Source organism: Micromys minutus (genome assembly GCF_963924665.1).
Source record: "Micromys minutus genome assembly, chromosome: 11".
NCBI classification, from domain to species: domain Eukaryota; kingdom Metazoa; phylum Chordata; class Mammalia; order Rodentia; family Muridae; genus Micromys; species Micromys minutus.
This window is the reverse complement of record NC_137980.1, coordinates 9565371-9588873: the sequence shown is the minus strand read 5'-3', so window position 1 is coordinate 9588873 and position 23503 is coordinate 9565371. Positions and strand designations below refer to the sequence as shown.

Sequence of the window (23503 nt, the reverse complement as noted above, 5' to 3'; positions counted from 1 at the left end):
CTCCTGAACTTGTCGTCACCTTAAATGGACAGAAATTGGCCGTAATATACTTGTTTTTTAGTTGTATGGAAAATAGAAAGTCTTTATCCAAATTCATTCTTCAAGGATATAGTACAAAAGTTCTGCCTCCAGGACTATAACTGTGATAGGTAAGTTCATAGATGTGAATATGTGGATACTAATGAGATATCCATTTCCTTGCAATCATACCTGTGCCTTATCATTCTAACCATGGCAAGCAGCAGGCAGAGCTGTTGTTTTCTGTGTAGCCAGCAATATCTACAAGAGGTAAATCTTTAGAGAACACCTAAGATCATCTTCCCAGGTGACTTGACCTTAGAGGAAGCACTAACAGTCGGTGACCTCTGAGGAAGGTAAAGAGACCAAACCAGGAAAACGATTTTCAGGTGAAAAGGGGTTGCTCTGTTCTCAGCACTGTACTGCACAGAACAGATCTTTCTTCTCTTTTTTTCTGTTTTTAATGACCACATCTGTCCATTTCTGTTGACATGGTAATAGTCAACACTCAAATGAAGTTATTTAGAAAGAAATTGTGTATTTAAAATTTTTAAGTTAACATTTTTTAAAGAAGATAAATATATGTTTTAATTTATTCTTTGTATGCAAATGGTAGGGAAAATAATTGATAGGTTCCAGCCATCAATTGAAATCTGTAAGGCTATTCCTCATTTTCAATATTTAGAGATTATTGATGCTCATGAAGTAAGTTACTGTTGGACTGACAAATTTCAAATCTGAGAATAAGACAAACTTAGAGATGTCTACAGAAATTATGCATAACTTGGCAGCTCAGTTTCTAAGAATCTCTGTTTCTTAATCTCTAAAGAGTCAGTAACTTTTTTATGGAAAGAAACAAAATTTAAATGGCCCAAAATGACTGTGTAATCAGTGTGAACAGTATAAATATAATTGCTACAATCATAAAACAAAAGATAACAACTATTCTTCATAATTAACAACTCACTTGGTTTAATTCCAAAGCCTTCAGAAAAGACTAAATATGGAGTACTTCTGATTACTCTTGCTTACATAGACACATCTACTAGATGACTTACTTCTATTATTTAGAACGTTTTTAACATTTTAGAAAAAAAAATATGGGATTAATGTGACTACCTGAGACTAGATGCATCACACACAAATAAAACATTATTTTATTGGTGTCAAGTCTGCATGTTTTTAGAATAGAGTATGCAAAACAGCTCAAACAATGAGCAAAGAAATCAAATACTGGCAAAGTCCTCAGGGCTTTTATGTTATCTGTCAAAAGTATTAAAACCTGATCATTTTTTCATTTCTTATTATTATGACCAATCTTTTACAATGTCAGATAAATAAAAGCAATATAAATCAAAACTATAAAGAGTAAATCAGAATGCACATATATATATATATATATATATATATATATATATATATTATTCAAATTATTTTAAAAGTATGAATTCTAAGTTCTAATATTAGAGCAGAAAACTATGTATGGCATATAATAAAAAATACTAAAGAATTGAAATTCAAAATCCATTAATTTTGGCCTTTAAAATAGAGTAAAATAGAGCAAAGTGGTTTGGGAAGAAAAATAGGCATCAAATGATTTTATAAAACAAACACAATGAAAAACTACAACTCTGTGTGAACAATAACACATCCCTAAACATGAACAAAACCAATGGCTCCAAGATTGAAAACACTCACATGATAGTCACTGCACACACTTTCAACTTTCATTCCCAGCAGTGGAATCAGACATCAAAAATCAAAATCTGCCACTAGAGCTTCCTGACTATACATACTTACATATATGTGCATGTAAATATATATGTAGGAGACATATAAATAATACCTGCTCAGTACATAAAATGTTAAATTTCACACTGGAAAACCAAGTAGTGTGCTCCTCTTCTCTGTAATTCTTTGGATAAGTTTGAGAATGCATGTGCTTTTTCTCCTTCAGTTTGCCTTGTTTCTTGGTGTCATCTGTATTCAACCCCATTTTGGCAGTCATATTGTTGAAACTTTATGTTAGAAGACACGTGTCCATGATCCCAGGGCCTTCACAATCGTCTTGACCTCTCTTCCACAATGTTACATGAGCCTGAGGTATATGAGATGCTTTGTAGGTAGATTCACAACCCTCTGTTTTGATTGGCTGTTTTTTTTTTTTTTTTGTAACTGTCTTTGTTGCAAAAATGTTTCATTTGGGTGAATATAACTTATGTCTGTGGTAGGAATTTTCTCACAGACATTTTCATTTGTTACATATATATGCATGCATACACAAATATGTATTTTTCATATGTGTGTGTGTATATATATCCTATATAGTCCATATACTTTCCACTATTATGTATTTTTAAAGGATATTTTCTTTCCTTAAATTTTAAATGTTATCTTCTTTTCTGGAAACCCCCTCTCACATTCCCCCCCCCCAGTTCCTTAATGAGAGTGTTCTCCCACACACCCACTCCCTCCCTCCCACCCCCTGCCCTGGCATTCACCAACACTAGGGTACTGAGGCTTCACAGGGACAAGGGCCTGTTTGTTGATGGCAGATAAAGTCATCCCCTGCTACACATGCAGCTGGAGCTATGGGTCCCTCTTCATTTAGTCTTTGGTTGGTGGTTTGACCTGTAGGAGCTCTCATGGGCCTGGTTGGTTGATGTTGTTCTCCTGTGGGGTTGAAAACCCCTTTAGCTCCTTTAGTCCTTTTACTAACTTCTCCATTTGGGACCCCCGTTCTCAGTTCAGTGGTTGGTTGAGAGCATCCAACTCTATTTCTAAGGCTCTGGAAGAACCTTTCAGAAAACAGCTGTAACACACATCTGTCAATATGCATGTCTTCACAACCACAATATTGTCTGAGTTTGGTGACTGTGTATGGGATGGATTCCCGGGTGGGTCAGTCTCTGGATGGCCTTTCCTTCTGTCTCTGCTCCACACTTTGTCGCTGCATTTCTTCCTGTAAATATTTTGTTCCCCCTTTTAAGATGAAACTTGAAGCTATCATCCTTAGTGAAGTAACCCAGTCACAAAAGAACACTCATGGTATGTACTCAATTATAAACGGATACTAACCCAAAAAGCTTGAATACCCAAGAAACAACTCAGACAACTCAAAAAAAAAGGAAAGCCAGAGTGTGCTTGCCTCAGTCCTTCTTAGAAGGGAGAACAAAACACTCATGGGAGGAAATAAAGGGAAAAATAGATGAGCAGGGTCTGGAGAAAAGGTCATCCAGAGACTGTCTCACTAGGGGATTCACCCCATATGCAGTCACTAAACCCAAGCACTATTGCTGATTCCAAGTAGTGCTTACTGGCAGGAACAAGATATGGACGCCTCCTCAGAGGCTCTGCCAGAGTCATACAGATACAGAGGAGGATGCTCACAGCTAACCATCAAACTTAACAAGAGAACCCCAATAAAAGAGCTAGTGAAAGAAATGAAAGAGCTGAAAGGATTTGTAACCCCATGGGAAGAACAAAATTATCATCTAACCAAACCCATCGCAGCTCCCAGGGACTAAAACACCAACCAATGCCATTGCAAAGAGAGACCCATGGCTCCAGTTGCATATGCAGCAGAGGATAGCATTTCCTGACATCAGTGGGAAGAGAAGCCTTTGTTCTAGGGAAGGCTCCTTTTCCCAGTGTAGGGGAATGACAAGGCACTGTGGTTGGAGAGGGTGGTTGGGAGAGGAAACACCATAATGGAGGCAGTGGGAGTGAGAGGAGGATGGGATTGGGAAAAGGTGATAAAAACTGAAATGTAAATGCAGAGAATATACAATAACAAATATAAAAAAGAACTGAAGCACTGTGGATTTTTTTCATCAGTTAACTGTATGCAATGCATTTATGTGAAAGATCATACATAGTACTTAAATCTGAATTTGAATTTCAAGCATTAAATTTCATTGCCTTATTACCAGACTGCATAATAACACAATTAAAGAATCCACTTTATTGTGGCTTTCACATCAGTAGGGATATTTAAACAAAAATAGCATAATTAAACAAACTTTAGTGGTATCTTTCTACTTTCTCTGGTAACACAAATATATGTATAATTTATGCTGTCAATTATAATAAAAATTATATAAAAAATTTTAAAAAAATGGACTGAAGCATCCATTCTTTGGTCTTCCAAATTCTTGAGCTTCATGTGGTCTGTGGATTGTATCTTGGGTATACCAAGCCTTTTAGCTAATATCCACCAATCAGCGAGTGCATGCCATGTGTTCTTTTGTGATTGGGTTACATCACTCAGGATAATGTTTTCTTGTTCCATTCATTTGCCTAAGAATTTTATAAAGTCATTGTATTCAATAGCTGTGATATAGTTTATTGTGTAAATGTACCGCATTCAATGAACTGCATTAACACACTCTTTTGATTATACTTGCTCTCTAAAACTAGACATCTCAGGCTTTATTTCACAAGATTGAAGCTTGGGTATGCGGCCTCTTGTCTTGAAGTCACAGCTCTCTTTATGAGCAGGCACTCAAAGCCTCTATGTAGAGCTTCTAATCTGCCTAGCAATTACAACCTCTGTTATAGCATAAGATTGGCTTAATAAACTCTCATAGCTCACATTTTCTCTCAAGCTTTAAATTTTTTAAAATTTACAAATATTCTGTTTGAATATTTCATCAATAGTAGATATACATTATAAACAATAACTAAGCCAGAAAATCAACATTATGCTATATTGAAATTTCATCCATCAAACAATTTAGATAATTACTTTATAATTTAGTCTTATTCAAGTACTCAACCTATAGAAGTATATAAGCAGCCAAAAATTTTTGCCACAATATCACAGGAATGGCTTCTAACCTAGTTGTGAATATTATCTTTTTTTCATGTTGTAATTTATTTATTTATTTATTCATTTGCTTTTATTGGATATTCTCTGTATTTACATTTCAGATGTTATCCCCTTTCCCTTTATCCCATTCCCCTTCCCACTCCCATTGCCTCCATGATGGTGCTCCCTCTCCCATCCACCCTCTCACCTCAGCAACTTGGGATTCCTATACATTGGGAAAGCAAGCCTTTGCTAGACCAAAGGACTCTCCTAGAATTGATGCCAGAGAATCCTGTCCTATGCTACATATGCAACTGGAGTCATGGGTCTCTCCATGTGAACTCACTGATTGGTGTTTTAGTCCCTGGGAGCTATAGTGGGTTTGGTTACTTGATAATTTTGTTCTTACTATGGGGTTGCAGACCCTTTCAGCTCCTTCAGTTCTTTCTCTAGCTCCTTCATTGAAAGTCAAAGACAACATTCTTGCACTTCAAAACAACTTGAGATAGCCTTCAATTTCTCTTATCCCAACTGTCTTCCAGTCTCAACAAGATGACCTTGCAAGCTGGTACACCACTCTGTAAATCATTCTGACAGTTTCTCAGAAAATTAGACATAGTACTACCTGAAGATCCAGTTATTTCACTCCTGGGCATATACCCCAAAGATGCTACAACATATAATAAGGACACCTGCTTCACCATGTTCATAGCAGCCTTATTTATAATAGCCAGAAACTGGAAAGGACCTAGATGTCAGTAGAGGAATGAATAAAGGAATTGTGGTACATTTACACAATGGAGTACTACTCAGCTATTAGAAACGATGACTATATGAAATTCCTAGGCAAATGGGTGGAACTAGAGACTATCATCCTGAGTGAGGTAACCCAGTGACAAAAGAACAGACATGATATGTAGTCACTGATACTAGCTTAAGAAAGCTCTGAATACCCAAGAAAAAACTCTCATACCATATGAAGCTCAAAAAGAAGGAAGGTCAAAATGTAGAAGCTTCAGTCCTTCTTGGTAAAAATAGTGTATAGCACTCTTTCAGAGTGTGGTACATTTAGACCTTAAATCATTAATAATTCAGGAGCTAAGAATCCAGTCTTGTGGCAATCCTTAGTATTTAACAATCATTATGTTTAATCTTTACATGCCAAAAAGTACTTTGACTATCTCCATGTTATGTTTTGTTTTACATGTACTTTATGCTCATTGTAACTAGTAATATTTCAATATCAGACCTTTAAAAAAATGAAGCACTGACAAAAATCATTTCATGCAAAAATGCTTTTAAAATTTGCAAATTCATCTCTGTCTTTTTAAAATAAAGTTCCTTAATCAAAAAAAATAAAACTTTTGCTTAAAGCATTCAATAACTGTTGTAGTCCAAATTTTTAAGGTCTTGAAAATTCCTTCAAAAAACAAAAAAAAAAGAGAGAAAGTATTATAAGAAGGAAAAAGAAAGAAACAAAGAAATGAAGAAAGAAAGTTTCCATGGACAGCTTCTTCATAGCAGCAGCTCATTCTCCGTACTAACTTCCATATTTTTACTTATATTTCTGTTGCTATAAAAAAAAAAACTGCAGGCATGATTAAAAGCTGCTTATGGATAACCTGGATTTCCTTGGCTTTTAGTTCATAACGATAAGAGTTCATCTTGGCAAACAAACACACATGGGTAGGCATTGTGGCTAGAGCAGGAAGCTGAGAGCTCATGCTAGAAGCACAGAGCAGAAGCACTGAAGTTGTGTGAGTCATTTTCTTTTCTCAAAGCCTGTCCCCAGGGATGTACTTCTACGAAGCTTGTACTGCCTAATCCTCAACAAGTAGCACCAAAAAATGAACCCAAACTTATGGGAGGCTTCCCTATTCAGACAATGACTGACCCTGTAAACTACCCTATAGACTACCCTAATCTGTTTCAGTAAAACACACACAAAAGAAATAACCGATTCTTACATTCCAAGCACATTGACAAGCATATTGGAATAAAAATTAGAGACACAAGCCTATTCACAATAGCTAGAGAAATAAATAAATTGAACACCTTAGTGTCAACTCTTTAAAAAATTGAGAGATATCTAAGTTCCTAGATAATTGGGCTTAAATGAAGTCCCCTTGTTTGTACTCAAACACTTTGAATAAATTACATAAAAAGCAAAAAACAATTATACAAAGATTCAAATTATGGTATATGTAATTCGTCCTACTTGAAATGTTTTAGTATAGTCATTGATTTAGTATACTATTCCATGTCCTTTATATAAGACTTACTATCTCAGTTACATTTCTATTTCTATGAAGATAAATCACAAAGATTTCAATCTTTATGAGAAAGTACATAAGCGTAAGTCTGCTTAAAGACTCAGAGGGTGGATCGACAGCCAGGATGGTCAGGATCATATACACAGGCACAGGTTGTCTACTAAAGCAATAGCTGAAAGCTAACATTTTGTTCACAAATAGCAGACAGAAAAACAGAATGAAAGAAAGTCACAGTTGGAGGGACCTGAGGCAGACATTTTCTTTTGAAGCTCATTGCTCCTTCTCAGTGACATATCTCCACTAACAAGGCCATACATCCTAGTCCTTTTCAAGACAGTTCGATCAACTATGACCACGCATTTAAATATATGAGGCTCTGAAGCACCCTCCCTGTCATTCATACTACCTCACAAGCTCTGAGGACATTGTGACAGTGTTTAAAATTCTTGTGTGCTTTTTAGTTCAAAGTTCCGTGTTAAACTTTACTAGTCCCGTTCTTCAGATGAGTAAAAATGAGAACAGTGAGATTAATACTTTGCCTCAAATATGAATCAGCAAAGGACAGAATGTTGCTTTTCTTATGGCTATTTTTAAAGCTGATGCATTTTCACTTTATGATTATATTCAATTCATCTATACGGCAACAAAATGCTGCTACAGAAATGCTAATTTATCTTCATTTTTTTTCTATGCACTGCCATATGTCAAAATTTACGCCAGCCAGTCTTCTGTCACTATGATAAAATACCTGATAGAAATCTAAATAAAGGAAGAAAGATTTCAGCTCCCTAAACTTTAAATATCCAAATCGTTGATCACTTGGTTTTAATGTTTTCTGGCCAGTGGTACCATGGGTTGTCATGGCAGAAAGAAAATGATATGCTGATGCTACTCGCTTCATTTTTTCTCTTGTCTTTTTAAAATTAATATTTATTTATGTTACATTCTGATAGATGTCCACCCCTTGCCACAATCTCGCCCTATATCATTCCCCACTTCCATCTCTCTGTCCTCACGTCCTCTCTTGCTGTATCCAGGAGCAGCTGATGTAGGAGCATCTTCTCCTGCTATGGCTAGGCAAGGCAGCCCAGTTAGAGGAAAGGATTCCAAGGGTGTTGTTACTCAATCTATAGTATCTAGGAAAGAAAAAGCAAAGAGGGTGCAAATAAAAAGAATCGGAACCCGTATTATCCATTGACCTCTACCTCTGAATACTACTTCACTGAGTATCAAGACTTACTCGCTTCAGCTTTGGAAGGGTAGTTAAGACCCAGATAATAGATCTGCATGTAGGGAGCTGCACTGCAGGCTGCAGAGGCTTGAAAATTGTTCCTGGCTTACCAGTTAGTTGAGGAAGTGGTGGAGCAGCGGCCCCTGGAGGGTCTCCATGTGGACCTTCCCAGAGTTCCCACTGCTGCTAGCCACTTTATCACTGCGCTTCTGTGACCAGGACCTCAACAAGCTCAGCCGGCAGTAGATTTTGTGGCCCTGATAGGTGCAGTCCTTGCTATCTGATCATTATCTTCCTGGGGTTTGCTAATGATGTACTCAGTCTGCGATGGCGTCGTAAGCTGATGCTGCCCACAGCTGCCTCACAACATCCTCACGGTTTACTTCCCTAACTTTGGAAATACAACCATCTTTGTACCCAAGCCCTTCCTCTGGATCTTGGCCTGCATCTGGATTTGGGAATCCTGTACTACGTCTACACGGGACTGCTTTCAGTGCCCTGTACCAATGCCATCAACATCCTAGCGGGACTTAATGGCCTGGAGGCTGGTCAGTCAATAGTCATCTCTGCTTCTGTCATCGTCTTCAACTTGGTGGAGCTGGAAGGTGATTATTGAGGTGATCTTTTCCGTCTACTTCATGATAACGTTTTTTGTTTGTTTGTTTGTTTGTTTTTGTTTTCTCCACCTTGGGATTGCTGTACCATAACTGGTATCCGCCTCAGGTATTTGTGGGAGATACCTTCTGTTATTTTGCTGGCATGTCCTTTGCCGTGGTGGGAGTCTTGGGACACTTCAGCAAGACCATGCTGCTTTATGCTACAAGTGTTCAACTTCCTCTGCTCACTGCCTCAGCTCTTCCAGATCATCCCGTCCTAGACACCGACACCGTAGGCCCAGACTCAATACGAAGACAGGGAAACTGGAAATGAGCTATTTCAAGTTCAATACCAAAGTTCTCGGGCACCTTTATTTTAAAGGTAGCAGACAGTCTCTGGCTCGTGACAGTTCACCGAGGCTAGAGTGAGAATAGTGCCTTCACGGAGTGTAACAACAGGACCCTCATCAACTTGCTTCTTAAAGTCTTTGTGCCTACACATAGAGAAACCTCACACTGCCCTTGCTGTTCCTGCAGGTCCTGAGCGGCGCCCTCACCTTCTCTATCCGATACCAGCTCATCCCACTCTTCTGAGATGTCTGGTCTCCCTGAAGACCGCTCTGTACCACACATTCTCCATTGGAATGGACCTCAGTCTGGGACAACCTCTGTCTAGTCCGAGACTGCCTTCTGCTCCAGGTCTTGTTGATAGTTTTGTTCTAGCTTCTGCTGCCATCTGTGACTACTGACATCCTGGATGGACACCTTAGTGGACTGGAAGTTCACTAGTTGGACTTTACCTGTGGCTTTCTTCAGTTTGCTGCTCCCTCCCTTTCTGCCTCATCTGTAGCCCTGCCAGGTGGGCACGGAGCACTCCAAGGTAACCTCACGTTTGACTATCAAATTAAGTGTGTTCTGATTAGGAAGAGCAGAGGCAGGACCATGTACTCAGAATGGTGACAATAAAAGATTGCTTTTTTACATGTTTTTAAAAAAATCCAGGTAATGCCAAGTAAGGACTTTTAAAAATAACATATTCCAGTTACTATTTAATATTACTGAGAATATGTTTAATCTATACTATTTTCCTGGACGATTAAAGTTCACTAATGACAAGCAACAACGTAAATTACTGTTATCTGAAAGAAGAGGAAAAGACTCACTTTGTACATTTTTTTTTATTTAAAAGGTCATAATAAATACCTTACGTTTCACTAAAGGAAGAGATAGTACTCTAGGGCAGGATTGATTTTCATTGGAATGCTTCAGACAAAGACCATTGTCTTTAAGTTCCTTATACAGTTTCTTTCTTTCTACTATACAACTTTGCTAGAGAACAAATCTTTCTTGTGCCTCCTGGTAGTAATCTCATTATGTAGAATGACTATTTTAAAGATAAAAATAGTAAAAATGTAACCTACTTAGTATAACTCACAAGCAAACATTCAATAAAATTATGGTACGTTAACAGTCTATAAATTAGTATAAATATTCCATCTTTGAAAATAAAAGTTCATTAGGTCGTGTTTGCAGTCATTATTTTTCTTTTGGCTTATTTTGGAAAACAAGCTAAGAACTGAAGGGTGTAAACCGCATCAGAGTTGAAGAACACAGCGTATTACACAGAGAAGGAAAGATGGGAGGAGCTCAAGGCAGCTGCTGGCTTCCACAGTCAGACAATCATGACAATGATGAATGCTGATGCTCAATCATTTTGTGCTTTTGATCCAGCCCAGTACATTATCCCATGATACTGTCCTATTCATATTTAGGGGAGATCATTTTACCTTGATAACCCAAAAGCAGAAAATTCCTCATAGCCATATTAAAAGGTCTGCTTCTTTGATGATTCTAAATGACATTGAGTTGAAAATCAAAATGAATTATGAAATACATATTCATAATCACAGTGCTTGGACAAATTATATAAGAAGAGAGAGTTAAGATGAGCTTGTGTTACATAAGGAGACTGCCTCAAAACAAAAATCTAAACAAAACCAACCAATAAAACAAGCACACAAACAAAACCAAACAAAAAGGAAATGTTTTTCTCCTCCTAATCTTTATTCGTTGTTCTTCTACTTTCTTCAGATAATTTAATAAACTGATGTGAAAGACCATTGCCACTATTCATCATAATTAATTTTATATTTTGTGAACAAAGACTAGTTTGTACCCATCTGTTCAAACTTTCCCTTTTGAAGTCTTTAACCGTTAAATATTTTACTTTAGTGGAGGGGAATAAAATTCTAGCCACATAGAGGAATCCACTCATCTACTCAACATTATTTTAATGAGTGCCCAATATGCATAAGAACCTGCTCATATGCATGAATTGCAAAGATAATAAGGCCATTCAACTAATTAGTGGTTAACTTCTGCTTTTTAGAAATCCATCGGTTCCCACATTAAAACTGAGGAGAAGCGCTACTTTTCAAGTGGGTGTATGTTTTGTTTCAAGCCTTACTCTCTGTTGAATCCGTGCACTCCCTTCAACATGGGTTTAAACTGCCTAAGGATAAGAACTTCTGGAACATTCTTAATAAACTTATTTATTTTAATGTCAGTATAAAATTGATTTAGAACCTTCCACTTATATTTATGTGAATAAAACTATTTTGTGGTGACTTGTAATTTTCTCAAGCAAATTACCTTCACTAATCAAATGATTCTCAGTATCCAATTATTCTTTATAAAGTTGCTTGTCTTTTGAAAATAATTATTTTTATGTGCATACCATTTTGTTACATATAAGAATATGCACCGATTTAAGCCTGGTACCCAAAGGCCAGAATAGGTTGTTGCATCCCCTGGAACCAGAAAAGTACTTTCTGAATGAGCTGGTGCAGCTCTGCTCTCAGCCTCCATTTTTCCTCGAAGCTTCTTTGATCTCTGTGCATATGTCTCCTCATTTCTTCCTCAACTCATTTATTATATAAGAAATAAGCGTGGGGTTGGTTGGTTAATCTTCATAGGAGTTTCTTGCACAGAAGCACTTTCAGGTAAATGTCATCAGGCATTACAAGGAAACTGTGATTTGTATTCTTTGTGTATACTATTTTCAGCTACAGTGTAACCATTCATCTACATGTATCCCAAGTCCAGGGGGGAAGCATTGGAATTCTGCTGGGCCTGTTCCAGTGAAGATCTTTTTATTTCCATGAGTCTGGGACATTGGCTTCTTTGACATGATATATATATATATATATATATATATATATATATATATATATAAACAATATATGGTCACTTACGACTTTAACCATTCTCCATAAATATCATCATTTACTAAGCATATTAGGAGTCAGCAATCCATATTCCCCATTGAATCAAAAATTTGCCCAGTTTATTCACGTAGGAAAAATATTTGCTAAAACTGTATATCTTTAACTAAAACATCCTAATTCTCCAGACATTATTTTTTATTCCAACACCAAAATTTGTGAAATTATCTGATTACAAGGAATAGACTTTCTCTCTTCTCATTCAAAGTTTGTCCAGACGAGCGTGACACCCCACTGCCACGCTACATATGAGTAGCTTAGCAACTACTAAATTGCCAATCTCAGAATAAACCACAGTAGATCAAAAACAGGCACTAATCTCTCCCTACATATTCTTTTGTCTTTTCTGACAGATTACCCTTCCTTTACTCTTACCTTCTTGTTGTCTTCAGAAAAGTTAAATGATTATGACAATATTTTCAATAAAGTATTAAATTTCTTTACAGAAATCTGTTCTAACTAAATTTTAATATCAATTATGGAATAGTCGAGTCATTAATTATTTAAAGCATTGTAAAGGTTTTGAAAGGGGAAAAGGACAGCCATAACTTTATTGTCAAAAGATATATCTATTTAATTTTACAAATGCACACACGGGTGCGCGAGCACACACACACACACACACACACACGCACACACACACACACACTCACACACACACACACACAAGTGGACAGATAGCAAAGAACCTTTCAGTTTTTTTACTAGTACTGAATCTTTCATTATTTTCCTAAATTTTATTTTTATTTGTTTTAATTTTATTTTTTAATAGTCTCTCATACTACATCCTGATTACATTTATGCTCCTTATTTTCCCCAGTACCGCTTGCCTACCTCCTGTATCTTCCATATTTCATCTCCTACTACTCAGAAAAGAACAAGCCCCCCCCCCAGAAAAGTCAGTTTATCAGTTTCTCAGAAAATTAAGAAAGGACCTACCTCAAGACCCAATTATACCACCCCTGTGTATATACTCTAAGGATATGCCATCCTACCACAAAAAAACACTTTATTTAAAATAGCCAGAAAGTGGGAACAGCCTAGATGTCACTGAACAGAAGAATGGATAGAGAAAATGTAGTACATTTACATAATTAAGTACTTCTTAGCTGATAAAAAAAGCAATGGTATAGTAAAATTGCAGGCAGATAGATGGAACTAGAAAAAAATCACCTGAGTGAGGGAACCCATAACCAGAAAAATAAACTTAGAATGCATTAATTATAAATGGATACTAACTGTAAAGTAAAAGACAATCATGCTATGGTCCACAGACCCAGATAAGTAACAATGCAGGAGAAAGAATCTCCATGAGAAAGAAAATAACATAGATTTCATAAGTGGACTGGGCACAACTGTATTGGAAACAAATGATCAGGTAAGAGTGAGAAAGGGAAAAATGCTAGAATTTGGAGTGTTTATTTAGGGCAAGAGGCAGAAACTTGGTGCATTTGAGACATGGAAGATACACATGTAACACTAGCCAAGTCTCCAAGTAATGGGGAAACTGAGCCTGAACAAGACTATTTCTATAACCCAGAAAGACCTGAAGTGTAGGAAATGGCCCACCAACCCAGCCATAAAATTGTAAACCTACAGTTTGTCCTACCCACAGAGTGTTCTACAATTATAATCTAATAGAATCATTATTAAAAAGACCAGACAGACTTCATGCAGCAACTGATAGGAGCAAACCACAACAAAACATTAGACAGGGCTCTGAAAAGACTATTCTTATAGTTTAACACTTCAAGTCTCAAAAAATATTTTTTCTGTAGGGAAAAAGTAAAAAAATTAGGAAAAAAGAAAGGGAAATAGGGAGATAAATTACTGCAGAAGGGACTTAGAACAAATTTTAACTCAGGCTGAATCTTCTTACCCTTGTGGCAGTAAGAGAGAATCAACTACAGAAAGTTTTCATTTAACATCTACATGCATGTCTTAAAGTTCAGAAATGCCTGATTCATTGAAATTTGTGTCCTCCATCAGAGCTTCTTAGATTTTATTTGGGCATCACAATTTTGATTTTGAAATGGTTAACACACCCAAGTTCTTTTTTTCTTTCTTAGAAATTACATATCAATAAATCAAACGTGACAAAATTACAGATTATAAAATTTTAAGCTAAAAATAAAGTGATCATTTTCTCATGTCACCTTATCTATTATTGAAGAGATTCAAATATTAACATTTTTAGGATAAGGTTAAAACATACAGTTTCTGTGGAAGTGATTTATAAGAGAATTATGATTCTAATAAACTTGTTATGGAAGAACCTACAGGTCTTGAAGGAAAAAATATCCAAACAAAGATATTATCAATTCGGAAATAGCTTGTACTTCAAAAATGCACTTAAGGGACAATTTAGGACATTAATTATTCAGCGAAAGTTATTATGCCTACTGGTAAAGAAGGTAGACATTCATTCTTCCATTACAGTTAGCTTTCAGATACATGGTACTCAAGAGAGTTAAATTACAATGAATTCCGACTCTCTGTCTAGGTAAAACATCTAAACTATTAAAGGGTTTTCCTCTGAGCAAAGCTCCTGATATGAACAGCTAGGAGGTTGCTAGTGAAGCTGTGCACTGAACCACTTCTTACATCAACAGGTTGAAAAACAAATAAATATGAATAAGCAGAAAAAGAAACACAGTAAAACTATTGACCAATGAACATAGAACACGACTGTAGCCTGCAGCTGAAGTGTTATTCCCAAGTTGGATTGTAACACAAAAGATATTAAACTCAAATCAAGGAGAAGTAAAGGAATAGCATAAAAAGGAGGAACTCAAAGATTTAAAATAAAAACTTAATAGAAAGATGCAGTTTATCAAGATAGAAAATGGGACTAAAGAATATTTGAATATCTAAATAATGCATTTTCAAATAGAGATCGTAAAATAATATATTGAAGAACTTTTATTGATGTCTGGTTCTCTAGTAAACAAATATGATCAACTCTACACAGATTTTAGAAGAAGATAAAGTACCCCCTATTAAATTTATCCTATAGAGCCAATAACTGACCCTAAAAGTAAATAATTCTATGATATAAAGTTCCAGTCAATCTCATAAACATACAAGGAAATAAATAATTTTCAAATGATCCCAGTGCCTAAGACATCACTAGTTTTGTAGACACGGCTATGCTTTCAGCAACAGCCATAGTTTCCTTTCTGGTGGGAAGGTAATATACAGAAAGCAGTTGGTTACTTAGGGCATGGAGCACTGCTTAATACACCTTTAAAGATATTTTATCATAGTAGTCATTGACATAATTCATTGGTGCTGAGGCTGTGAATGGGGCTTTAATTGCTTTCACTCTGTTATCAGATTGCTAAGCAGCCATTTGTAAGAGTGCAAGAAAAAGGCTTTTCATGAGGGATACACCTTGTATCATCTAATTCTTGCACCACAAATGATCAGTGTCTGCAGCAATAAAGACCCACACACACATTACCCTGATTATAGCCCATGGAACAATAAAGAAGATCCTCAGGAAAGATTATAAAACCCAGAAAACCATGAAGTCTCTTATGAAACAGTCCTATTAGTGGCTGCTTAACAGCAAAAGAGCAATATCAAGCTGTATGCTAACACTGAAGGGATGTGTTCATTGGGTCCAACCCCAACACAAAAAACTGAAGAAAACTAAGGACTACTGAGAGAAATTTTCATTTCTCCTAGGGATGAGTTCCCTTATTCATTGCTCAATGCAGAATTGTTAGTCTTGAGACCATACATGCACACCTACACACACACACACACACACAAACACACACACACACACAAACACACACACACACACACATACACACACACAGACACACACACACACACACACAAACACCATGTTGTATTTATATGTTTATGTATAAATATATGTATATGTGTCTACATGTGTACATGCAAGAATAATAATCAAAGAAGTAGAGGATATCAACTTGAGAGTGGAAGAAAGAAAAGGTACCTGAGATAGGTTAGGGGGAGAAAAGCCATGGTGGGAAGTGATATAATTTAGTTTACTTAAAAGCACATTTTAAAAATGGATGTAGGAATATTTCAAATAAAATTTGTTGGTGTATTTTTTGATCTACTCTACTGGATTCTTATATCCACCATCCTTCCAACTATCCCAAACGGGGTGTGTACCTCTTTAGAATCATTCCTAAAGAGAGGCTTTATGTTTCTATGACAAGTACAATCTTTGCCTTCAGGATATGCAACAATCTAGCAATCCACCAATCCAGCCAAAGCAAAACCACACTCCAACAAACACAAGAGCACTAACCAGAAGCAGCAGTGATCAGCAACAGTGGGAGGGATATCCACGCAGGCCATAACGGGGCTCTCCCATTTATACCCTCTCCGTAGTCCTCAGAATTAAAATATCTGGAGCTGCCTAGTATATTAGACAACCCAGAATAAAATAACCTGCTCTGAGCAGCCTCTAGTCCCATACTAAGGATCAAAACAGAACCATATTCACATAACATATTTGAGGTTTGTTTGCTTATTTTGTTTTTATATACAAAGATTTTGTAAATTTACATTTTAAATATTATTCCCTTTCCTGATTTTTCCTGCTCTAACTCCCTATTCTTTCTCCGCTCCCCACTGCTTCTATGAGGGAGCTCCTGAACCCACACACTCACTCCTGCCTCATCACCCCATCATTCCCCTATGCTGGGATATCTAGCCTGCACAGGCCCAAGGGTCTCCCCTCCCACTGATAAGGCCTTCGTCTGCTACATGAGCAGCTGCCACTATGAATCCCGTCATGTGTACATGTTGATTGGTGGTTTAGTCTATGGGAGTTTGGGAGCTTATACTGTTGTCCTTCCTATGGGTCAGCTCCTAGAGTCATTTCCCTTACTCCTCCATTGGACTCCCCATGCTCAGTCTGACAGTTGGCAGGGAGCATCATCCTCTGAATTGGTGAGACTTTGGCAGAACCTCTCAATGGACAGTCATACCAGCCTCCTATCAGCAATGGTTTCTTTGCATCATCAATAGTATCTGGGTTTGGTGTCTGAAGATGGGATGGATTCCCTAAGGGGGCAAGTCTCTGAATGACCTTTCCTTCAGTCTCTGTTCCACTCTATGTCCCTGCATTTCCTTTAGAAAGGAACAATTTTGTATTAGTATTTTTGAGGTGGGTGGATGGTCTTATCACTCAAACAGCACTCTAACCTCTAGATACGGTGTCTACAGATTCTCTTTCCTTTGTTGGATATTTCAGCTAATGTCATTCCTACTGGGTCTTAGAAGCCTCTTGCTTTCCTGACATTTGGGACTTTCTAGTGGCTACCCCAATTCTCTATCTTTACTGCTCCATACCTCCATTCAATTTCCTGAACCTCTGTACTTCTCCCCACCCAGTCTCCTCCTAAACCTAATCCACCCTTCCTTCCTCCCTCCCTGTTTCTTCCAGGTGCCTTCCTCCATATCCCCCCTGTGATTATTTTGTTCCCCCTTCAAAGTAGGAATGAAGCATCTATATTTTTGTCTCCTTCTTCTTGAGCTACATATTGTCTGTGAATTGTACCTTGGGCATTCCGAGCTTTTTGCCTAGTTATCAGTAAGTACACCCAGTGTGTTCTTTTGTGACTGGGTTACCTCACTCTGTGTGATATTTTCTAGTTCCATCTATTTGCCTAAGATTTTCATAAAGTCATTGTTTTTAATTGCTGAGTAGCACTCCACTGTGTAAATATACCACATTTTCTATATCTATTTGTCTGCTGGGTTGTATCCAGGTTCTGGTTATTATAAATATGGCTGCTATGAACATAGTGGAGCATGTGTCTTTGTTTTGTGTTGGAACTTCTTTGGGGTATATGCCCAGAAATGCTGAGGCACCTAAAGAAATGTTCAATATCCTTAGTCATCAGGGAAATGCAAATCAAAACAACCCTGAGATTCCAGTTCACACCAGTGTGAATGGAAAAAAAAACAAAATACAAAACAAACAAACAAACAAAAAAAACCTCAGGTGACAGCAGATGCTGGTTGGATGTAGAAAAAGAGGAAAACTTTTCCATTGCTGGTGGAAATGCAAACTGCTACAAGCACTTTAGAAAACAGTCTGGCAGTTGCTCAGAAAACTGGACATAATACTAATTCAAGGTCCAGACTTACCTGAGGATTTGGGGGGGTGGTGCAGCGAAACTTTATTGATGGTATTCAAGAGAGTAGGGAGGGTCTGGGCCCCTATTATTATGGGGGTCTGGGATGGAAATCGTGAGGGAGATGCTCAGTGTTGGGGGCCGAGTTGGGATGGGGCTCCTCAGCAACTGAGGGCCTCTCTCTTGCTCTCATTGTCCTTGCTGGGGGGTGGGTTCCAGAGTTTCTTACCCCTTAGAGGCCATGTAGGCCATGAGGTCCACCACCCTGTTGCTGTAGCCGTATTCATTGTCATACCAGGAAATGAGCTTCACAAAGTTGTCATTGAGAGCAATGCCAGCTCCAGCATCAAAAGTGGAAGAGTGGGAGTTGCTGTTGAAGTCACAGGAGACAACCTGGTCCTCAGTGTAGCCCAGGATGCCCTTTAGTGGGCCCTCAGCTGCCTGCTTCACCACCTTCTTGATGTCATCATACTTGGCAGGCTTCTCCAGGCGGCATGTCAGATCCACAACAGATACATTGGGGGTAGGAACACGGAAAGCCATGCCAGTGAGTTTCCCATTCAGCTCTGGGATGACCTTGCCCACAGCTTTGGCAGCACCAGTGGATGCAGGGATAATGTTCTGGGCTGCCCCAGGGCCATCACACCACAGCTTTCTAGAGGGGCCTTCCACAGTCTTCTGAGTGGCAGTGATGGCATGAACTGTGATCATGAGCCCTTTCACGATGCCATAGTTGTCATGGATGACCTTAGCCAGGGGGGCTAAGCAGTTGGTGGTGCAGGATGCATTGCTGACAATCTTGAGGGAGTTGTCATATTTCTCATGGTTCACACCCATCACAAACAAGGGGGCATCGGCCGAAGGTGCAGAGATGATGACCCTTTTGGCCCCATCCTTCAAGTGGGCCCCAGCCTTCTCCATGGTGGTGAAGACACCAGTAGACTCCACGACATACTCAGCACCAGCATCAGCCCATTTGATGTTAGCGGGATCTCACTCCTGGAAGATGGTGATTGGCTTCCCATTGATGACAAGTTTCCCATTCTCAGCCTTGATTGTGCCATTGAATTTGCCATGGGTAGAGTCACACTGGAACATGTAGACAACATAGTTGAGGTCAATGAAGGGGTCGTTGATGGCGACAATCTCCACTTTGCTAGATCCTGAGCAGAAGGAAGCCCTGGTAACTAAGCACCCAATGCGGCCAAATCCATTCACACTGACCTTCACCATCTTGTCTAAGGGATGGGGCTGGCACTGCATGAGAAGATGCAGCTGTCTGTAGAACAGGGAGGGGCAGAGAGACTTTTTTTCTTTTTTAAGAAACCAAAATACTATAGTTATTAATCTGATATTAAGTTATTTGAAAAAAAATCTAAAGCTGTTTAACACTTGAGAATGAACTATATACATTGAGTAAATTAAAAGAATAGTGTTAGTAGGAGATTTAAACTATGTATAAAAATTTATACATCACATGTTATTAAAACAATAATAAATGCAGAGCTAAATTTCACTATCTTCATTTACAGACTACATTTAAATATACGTCTGTCCCTTAAAGCCTGCCCATCAGCTACAAACTGCACTCTATCCATTGGGCTACATATTCTAGCTCTCAGTTTCAGCAGCATTTTTTTCTGGATGCTACCACTATACTATGGATCCCAGGTAAGGTGTAGTTTGCTGACTACTAACTCTTCCTAAAACCACCCCAACAGCTCCCAAAGACCCCTCTCCCCTGTGCCCCATATTCTGATCTCCAACTTGGGATGATGATTCTTCCTTTACTGGAGCTCATGATTTCCTAGGAACTACAGGGTTCAGGTAGGTATCTGGAACCACAGAGGCGACACAAGTACTTGGGTCTCAGAGACAACGCTTGCACCTTAAACACCTCACACAGGTCACAAAACCCCATTAGAGACACCTTACTGGACCTAAATACTTGCTGGTTACCAGAATACCAGGCCATAAAGGCCAGAAGGTAAGAGAGAAAATATGAATTATGGGGAGAAAGTAACTATTTAAGAAAGATAAACTCAGAAGTCAGCACCTAGACCAATAATAACCCCAGAATTCGTTGACTAGAGGCCCCATAGGAACACAGTGACAGCCAGTGAAGGAAGCCATTCCTGTGTTCTGGATTGTCCTGCAGCTGTTTATATTTTGATGTTAATTCCACTTCCCCAAAAAGCGCTACCTAGTCACTTACTCGGGCGACTTCGTTAGAATCTTTTTTCCCATTTTAATTATTAAAATAAAGGTGAGAGCCAGTGATTGGGCAGGGGAAGGGAAGGTGGAAAGTGGTTCGGGGGAGAAGAGATAGAGAAAGGGACAGAGGAAGATCAAGATGGAGCTGAGGAAGGATGAGCAGGATCCAGGTGGACTTAATTAGCATTAGGTACCTATGAATGTTTTATGGATTTTATAGGTCTTTTATCTTATATGGAAGGGCAGTTTGTATCTTTGTCTATGGGGTGTAATATTGCTGTGTAGAGGGTTTGTGGATTGAGAATTGAATATATAAACCTGTATAAAAAGCTTTCAAGACTAAAGTCATCTTTGTGTAGTGCGTCGGGGTAAAGAAGCTCGCTGGGGAGGTAATTCCACCCGTGGCGGAGGCAGTGGGGCAGGCAGAATGAACCGCCAGAGAAGCTAACCATGCAGAGGCTTGCAGACCGAGTGACAGAGTCCGTGCGCCTGGCTCCATACTAGAAGCAGTGCCTGTGGAGTGAGATCGTGGGGCCGATAAAGAGATAAGTAGTCTAGTTTTTAATATTTACTGCAACATGGCATATCCTATTTTCTGTTTCCCTAGACCCTCATCCTCTCGTGTATGGCTCTTTCCCAGAATCCGTTTGCCTATTGTACATCCCGCTTTCTATTTTCTGCTTCAGATAAAATCCAATTAGATTTAATTGACAAGTGTTGCATTTATACAGTACACAGATTTTTCTCTATATCATGATAATGTCTTAATTCTGAACATAGGTGCTATAAGTGCAAAGACACCCACATTTGTAAATGAAACCTTAATAAAGCTTAAATAACATGTTAAATCATACTCAGCAATAGTGGGAGATTTCAACATCCCACTCCCAGAAAACAGTAAATCAAAACTAAATATCAACAACAGCAACAACAAAAATAGCCCATAGAATCATGGGAACTGAGCAGCTCTACTGGTGACTACTATGTAAGTGAGGAAATTAGAGATTTTCTTGAATTCAATCAAAATGAAGGCACAACACAGCCAAACTTACAGGAAAGATGAAACTGGTGATAAGATGGAAGTTCATTGCACTAAGTGCTTTCATAAAGAAATTAATGAGATCTCAAACAAGCAACTTAGTACCACACGTGAAAGCTCTAGAATAGAAAGAAGTAAACACACACAAGAGGAGTAGAGGGCAGTAAATAATCAAACTTGGGGCTGAAATCAATAAAATAAAACCAAAGAGAATACAAAGATGAAACAAAGAGGTGATCCTTGGGAAAATCCTTATGTAAACTAATGACAAGGCAGAGAGAGAATATCCATAGTGACAAAATTGAAAACAGAAACAGGAACATAGAACATAACAGCAGAACTTTAGAAATTCAAAGAATCATTATGTCACACTTCAAAAACCTGAACTCCATATCATTAAATAAAATAAAATAAACAGACATTTTTCTTGATAGATATCACATACCAAACGTAAATCAAAATGAAATAAAAGTTTAAATAGGACAATCGCTATAATGAAATAGTAGCAGTCATCAAAAATCTCTTAATCAAAAAAAAAAAATAAATAAAATCTCATAGCCAGCCAGTCTTATGTCAAAATTCTACCAGCCATTCAAAGAAGCTGTAATCTCAATACTCTTCAAATTATTCCACAAAATAGAAACAGGAGATACATTTCCAAATTTAATTTATGAAGTTTCACTCACCAAGATAGTCAAATCACACAAAGACTAAACAAAGGAAGATAATTAGAGACCAGTTTCATTCAAGGACCTTTGATGCAAAAATAATAAAGTGGTTGCAAAGAAAATGCAAGGACACACACACACAAAAGGAATCAGCATAATTACGTATCCTTCATTCCAGACATCCAGGCATGATTCAACACAAAAAAGCTGTTTGTGAAATCCACCATATAGGCAAACTGGAAAAAACCCTCATCATTTTTCACTGTAAAAGCCGGAAAGAAAAAACTTGACAAAATCCAACAACCTTTCATAATAATAGTCTTGGAGAGATCATCAATACAGTGCTCATATGTAAAGTAAACCCAATAAAGGCAATATACAGCAAATCTATAGCCAACATCAATACCAATGGAGAAAATCTCAAAGCAACTCCACTAAAATCTGAAACAAAACAAGGCTGTTTACTTCTTTCACGTGTATTCAATATATTTCTTAAGTTTGAGTTAGGGTAGCAAGACAAATGAAAGAGATCAAAAATGTACAGATTAGAAAGGAATAACTCAAAATATTATTATTTACAAATAATATGATGGGATGCAGATACATGAGGGACCCTAAATATTCTAGCTGGAAATTCTACAGCAAAGAATGAACCAGAAGCCCAATGAATGGAATATATTTTTGCCAATTTCATATCTTATAGAATAATAAGCTTATAGAGGAATTATAGAAGACATAAAAAAATAAAAAAAAGACTTCAGAAAAGGCACATCAATAAAATAAATATATTGGAGTTAGACATTGGGTTTAATTATAAACAGTGCTCAAAAGAAGACAGTCAAATGGCTGAAAAACACTTAAAGACATGTTTAACATCTTTAATCATCAGAGAAATATAAATAACGTCTATTTTGACATTTCATTTTCCACCAGTCAGACTGGCCCAGATCATATGAGGGACAAAAAGGGGATAGATGCAAATGAGAGAGGAGGAGCTTATCACGTGGAAATCATAATTAGGACATCTTTTGTGAAAAAAAATTAGTTTTCAGTAAAATAAAAATAAGGACAGAAGTATATTCAGGCTTTTGGGAATTTTTAATGGAAAACATGTTACATTTCTTTTCCTTGGTTTTGTTTTTATTTTTGACTTTATTTTTCTATTTGAAATAAAATTATATAGATAATTCAGGCTTATTTCAAATGTAGAAGTTCCAAGTGCTAGTGTATGTGCAAGCC

General features: G+C 37.6%; 1 protein-coding gene and 2 pseudogenes across 3 annotated transcripts in view; 1 reads left to right on the top strand and 2 right to left on the bottom strand.

The window, feature by feature from the left end:
- The window catches only part of LOC308427086 (3-hydroxyacyl-CoA dehydrogenase type-2-like), a gene marked incomplete at both ends in the record, with an annotated part of 45222 nt that extends 43208 nt beyond the window's left edge, over positions 1 to 2014 (bottom strand). The window contains one exon of the mRNA XM_080925103.1: positions 1865 to 2014. Coding sequence (XP_080781229.1) covers positions 1865 to 2014 — 150 coding nt within the window. The remainder of the gene's footprint in view (positions 1 to 1864) is intronic.
- Positions 2015 to 2103: 89 nt separating this feature from the next.
- LOC308427085 (UDP-N-acetylglucosamine--dolichyl-phosphate N-acetylglucosaminephosphotransferase-like) lies at positions 2104 to 9522 on the top strand (annotated as a pseudogene). Its single transcript has 3 exons — positions 2104 to 2137; positions 7563 to 7622; positions 8552 to 9522. The product of its transcript is annotated as a UDP-N-acetylglucosamine--dolichyl-phosphate N-acetylglucosaminephosphotransferase-like (transcript).
- A 9046-nt stretch (positions 9523 to 18568) lies between these two features.
- Positions 18569 to 19576, bottom strand: LOC308427084 (glyceraldehyde-3-phosphate dehydrogenase-like; annotated as a pseudogene). The gene has a single exon. The product of its transcript is annotated as a glyceraldehyde-3-phosphate dehydrogenase-like (transcript).
- Positions 19577 to 23503: the final 3927 nt, after the last annotated feature.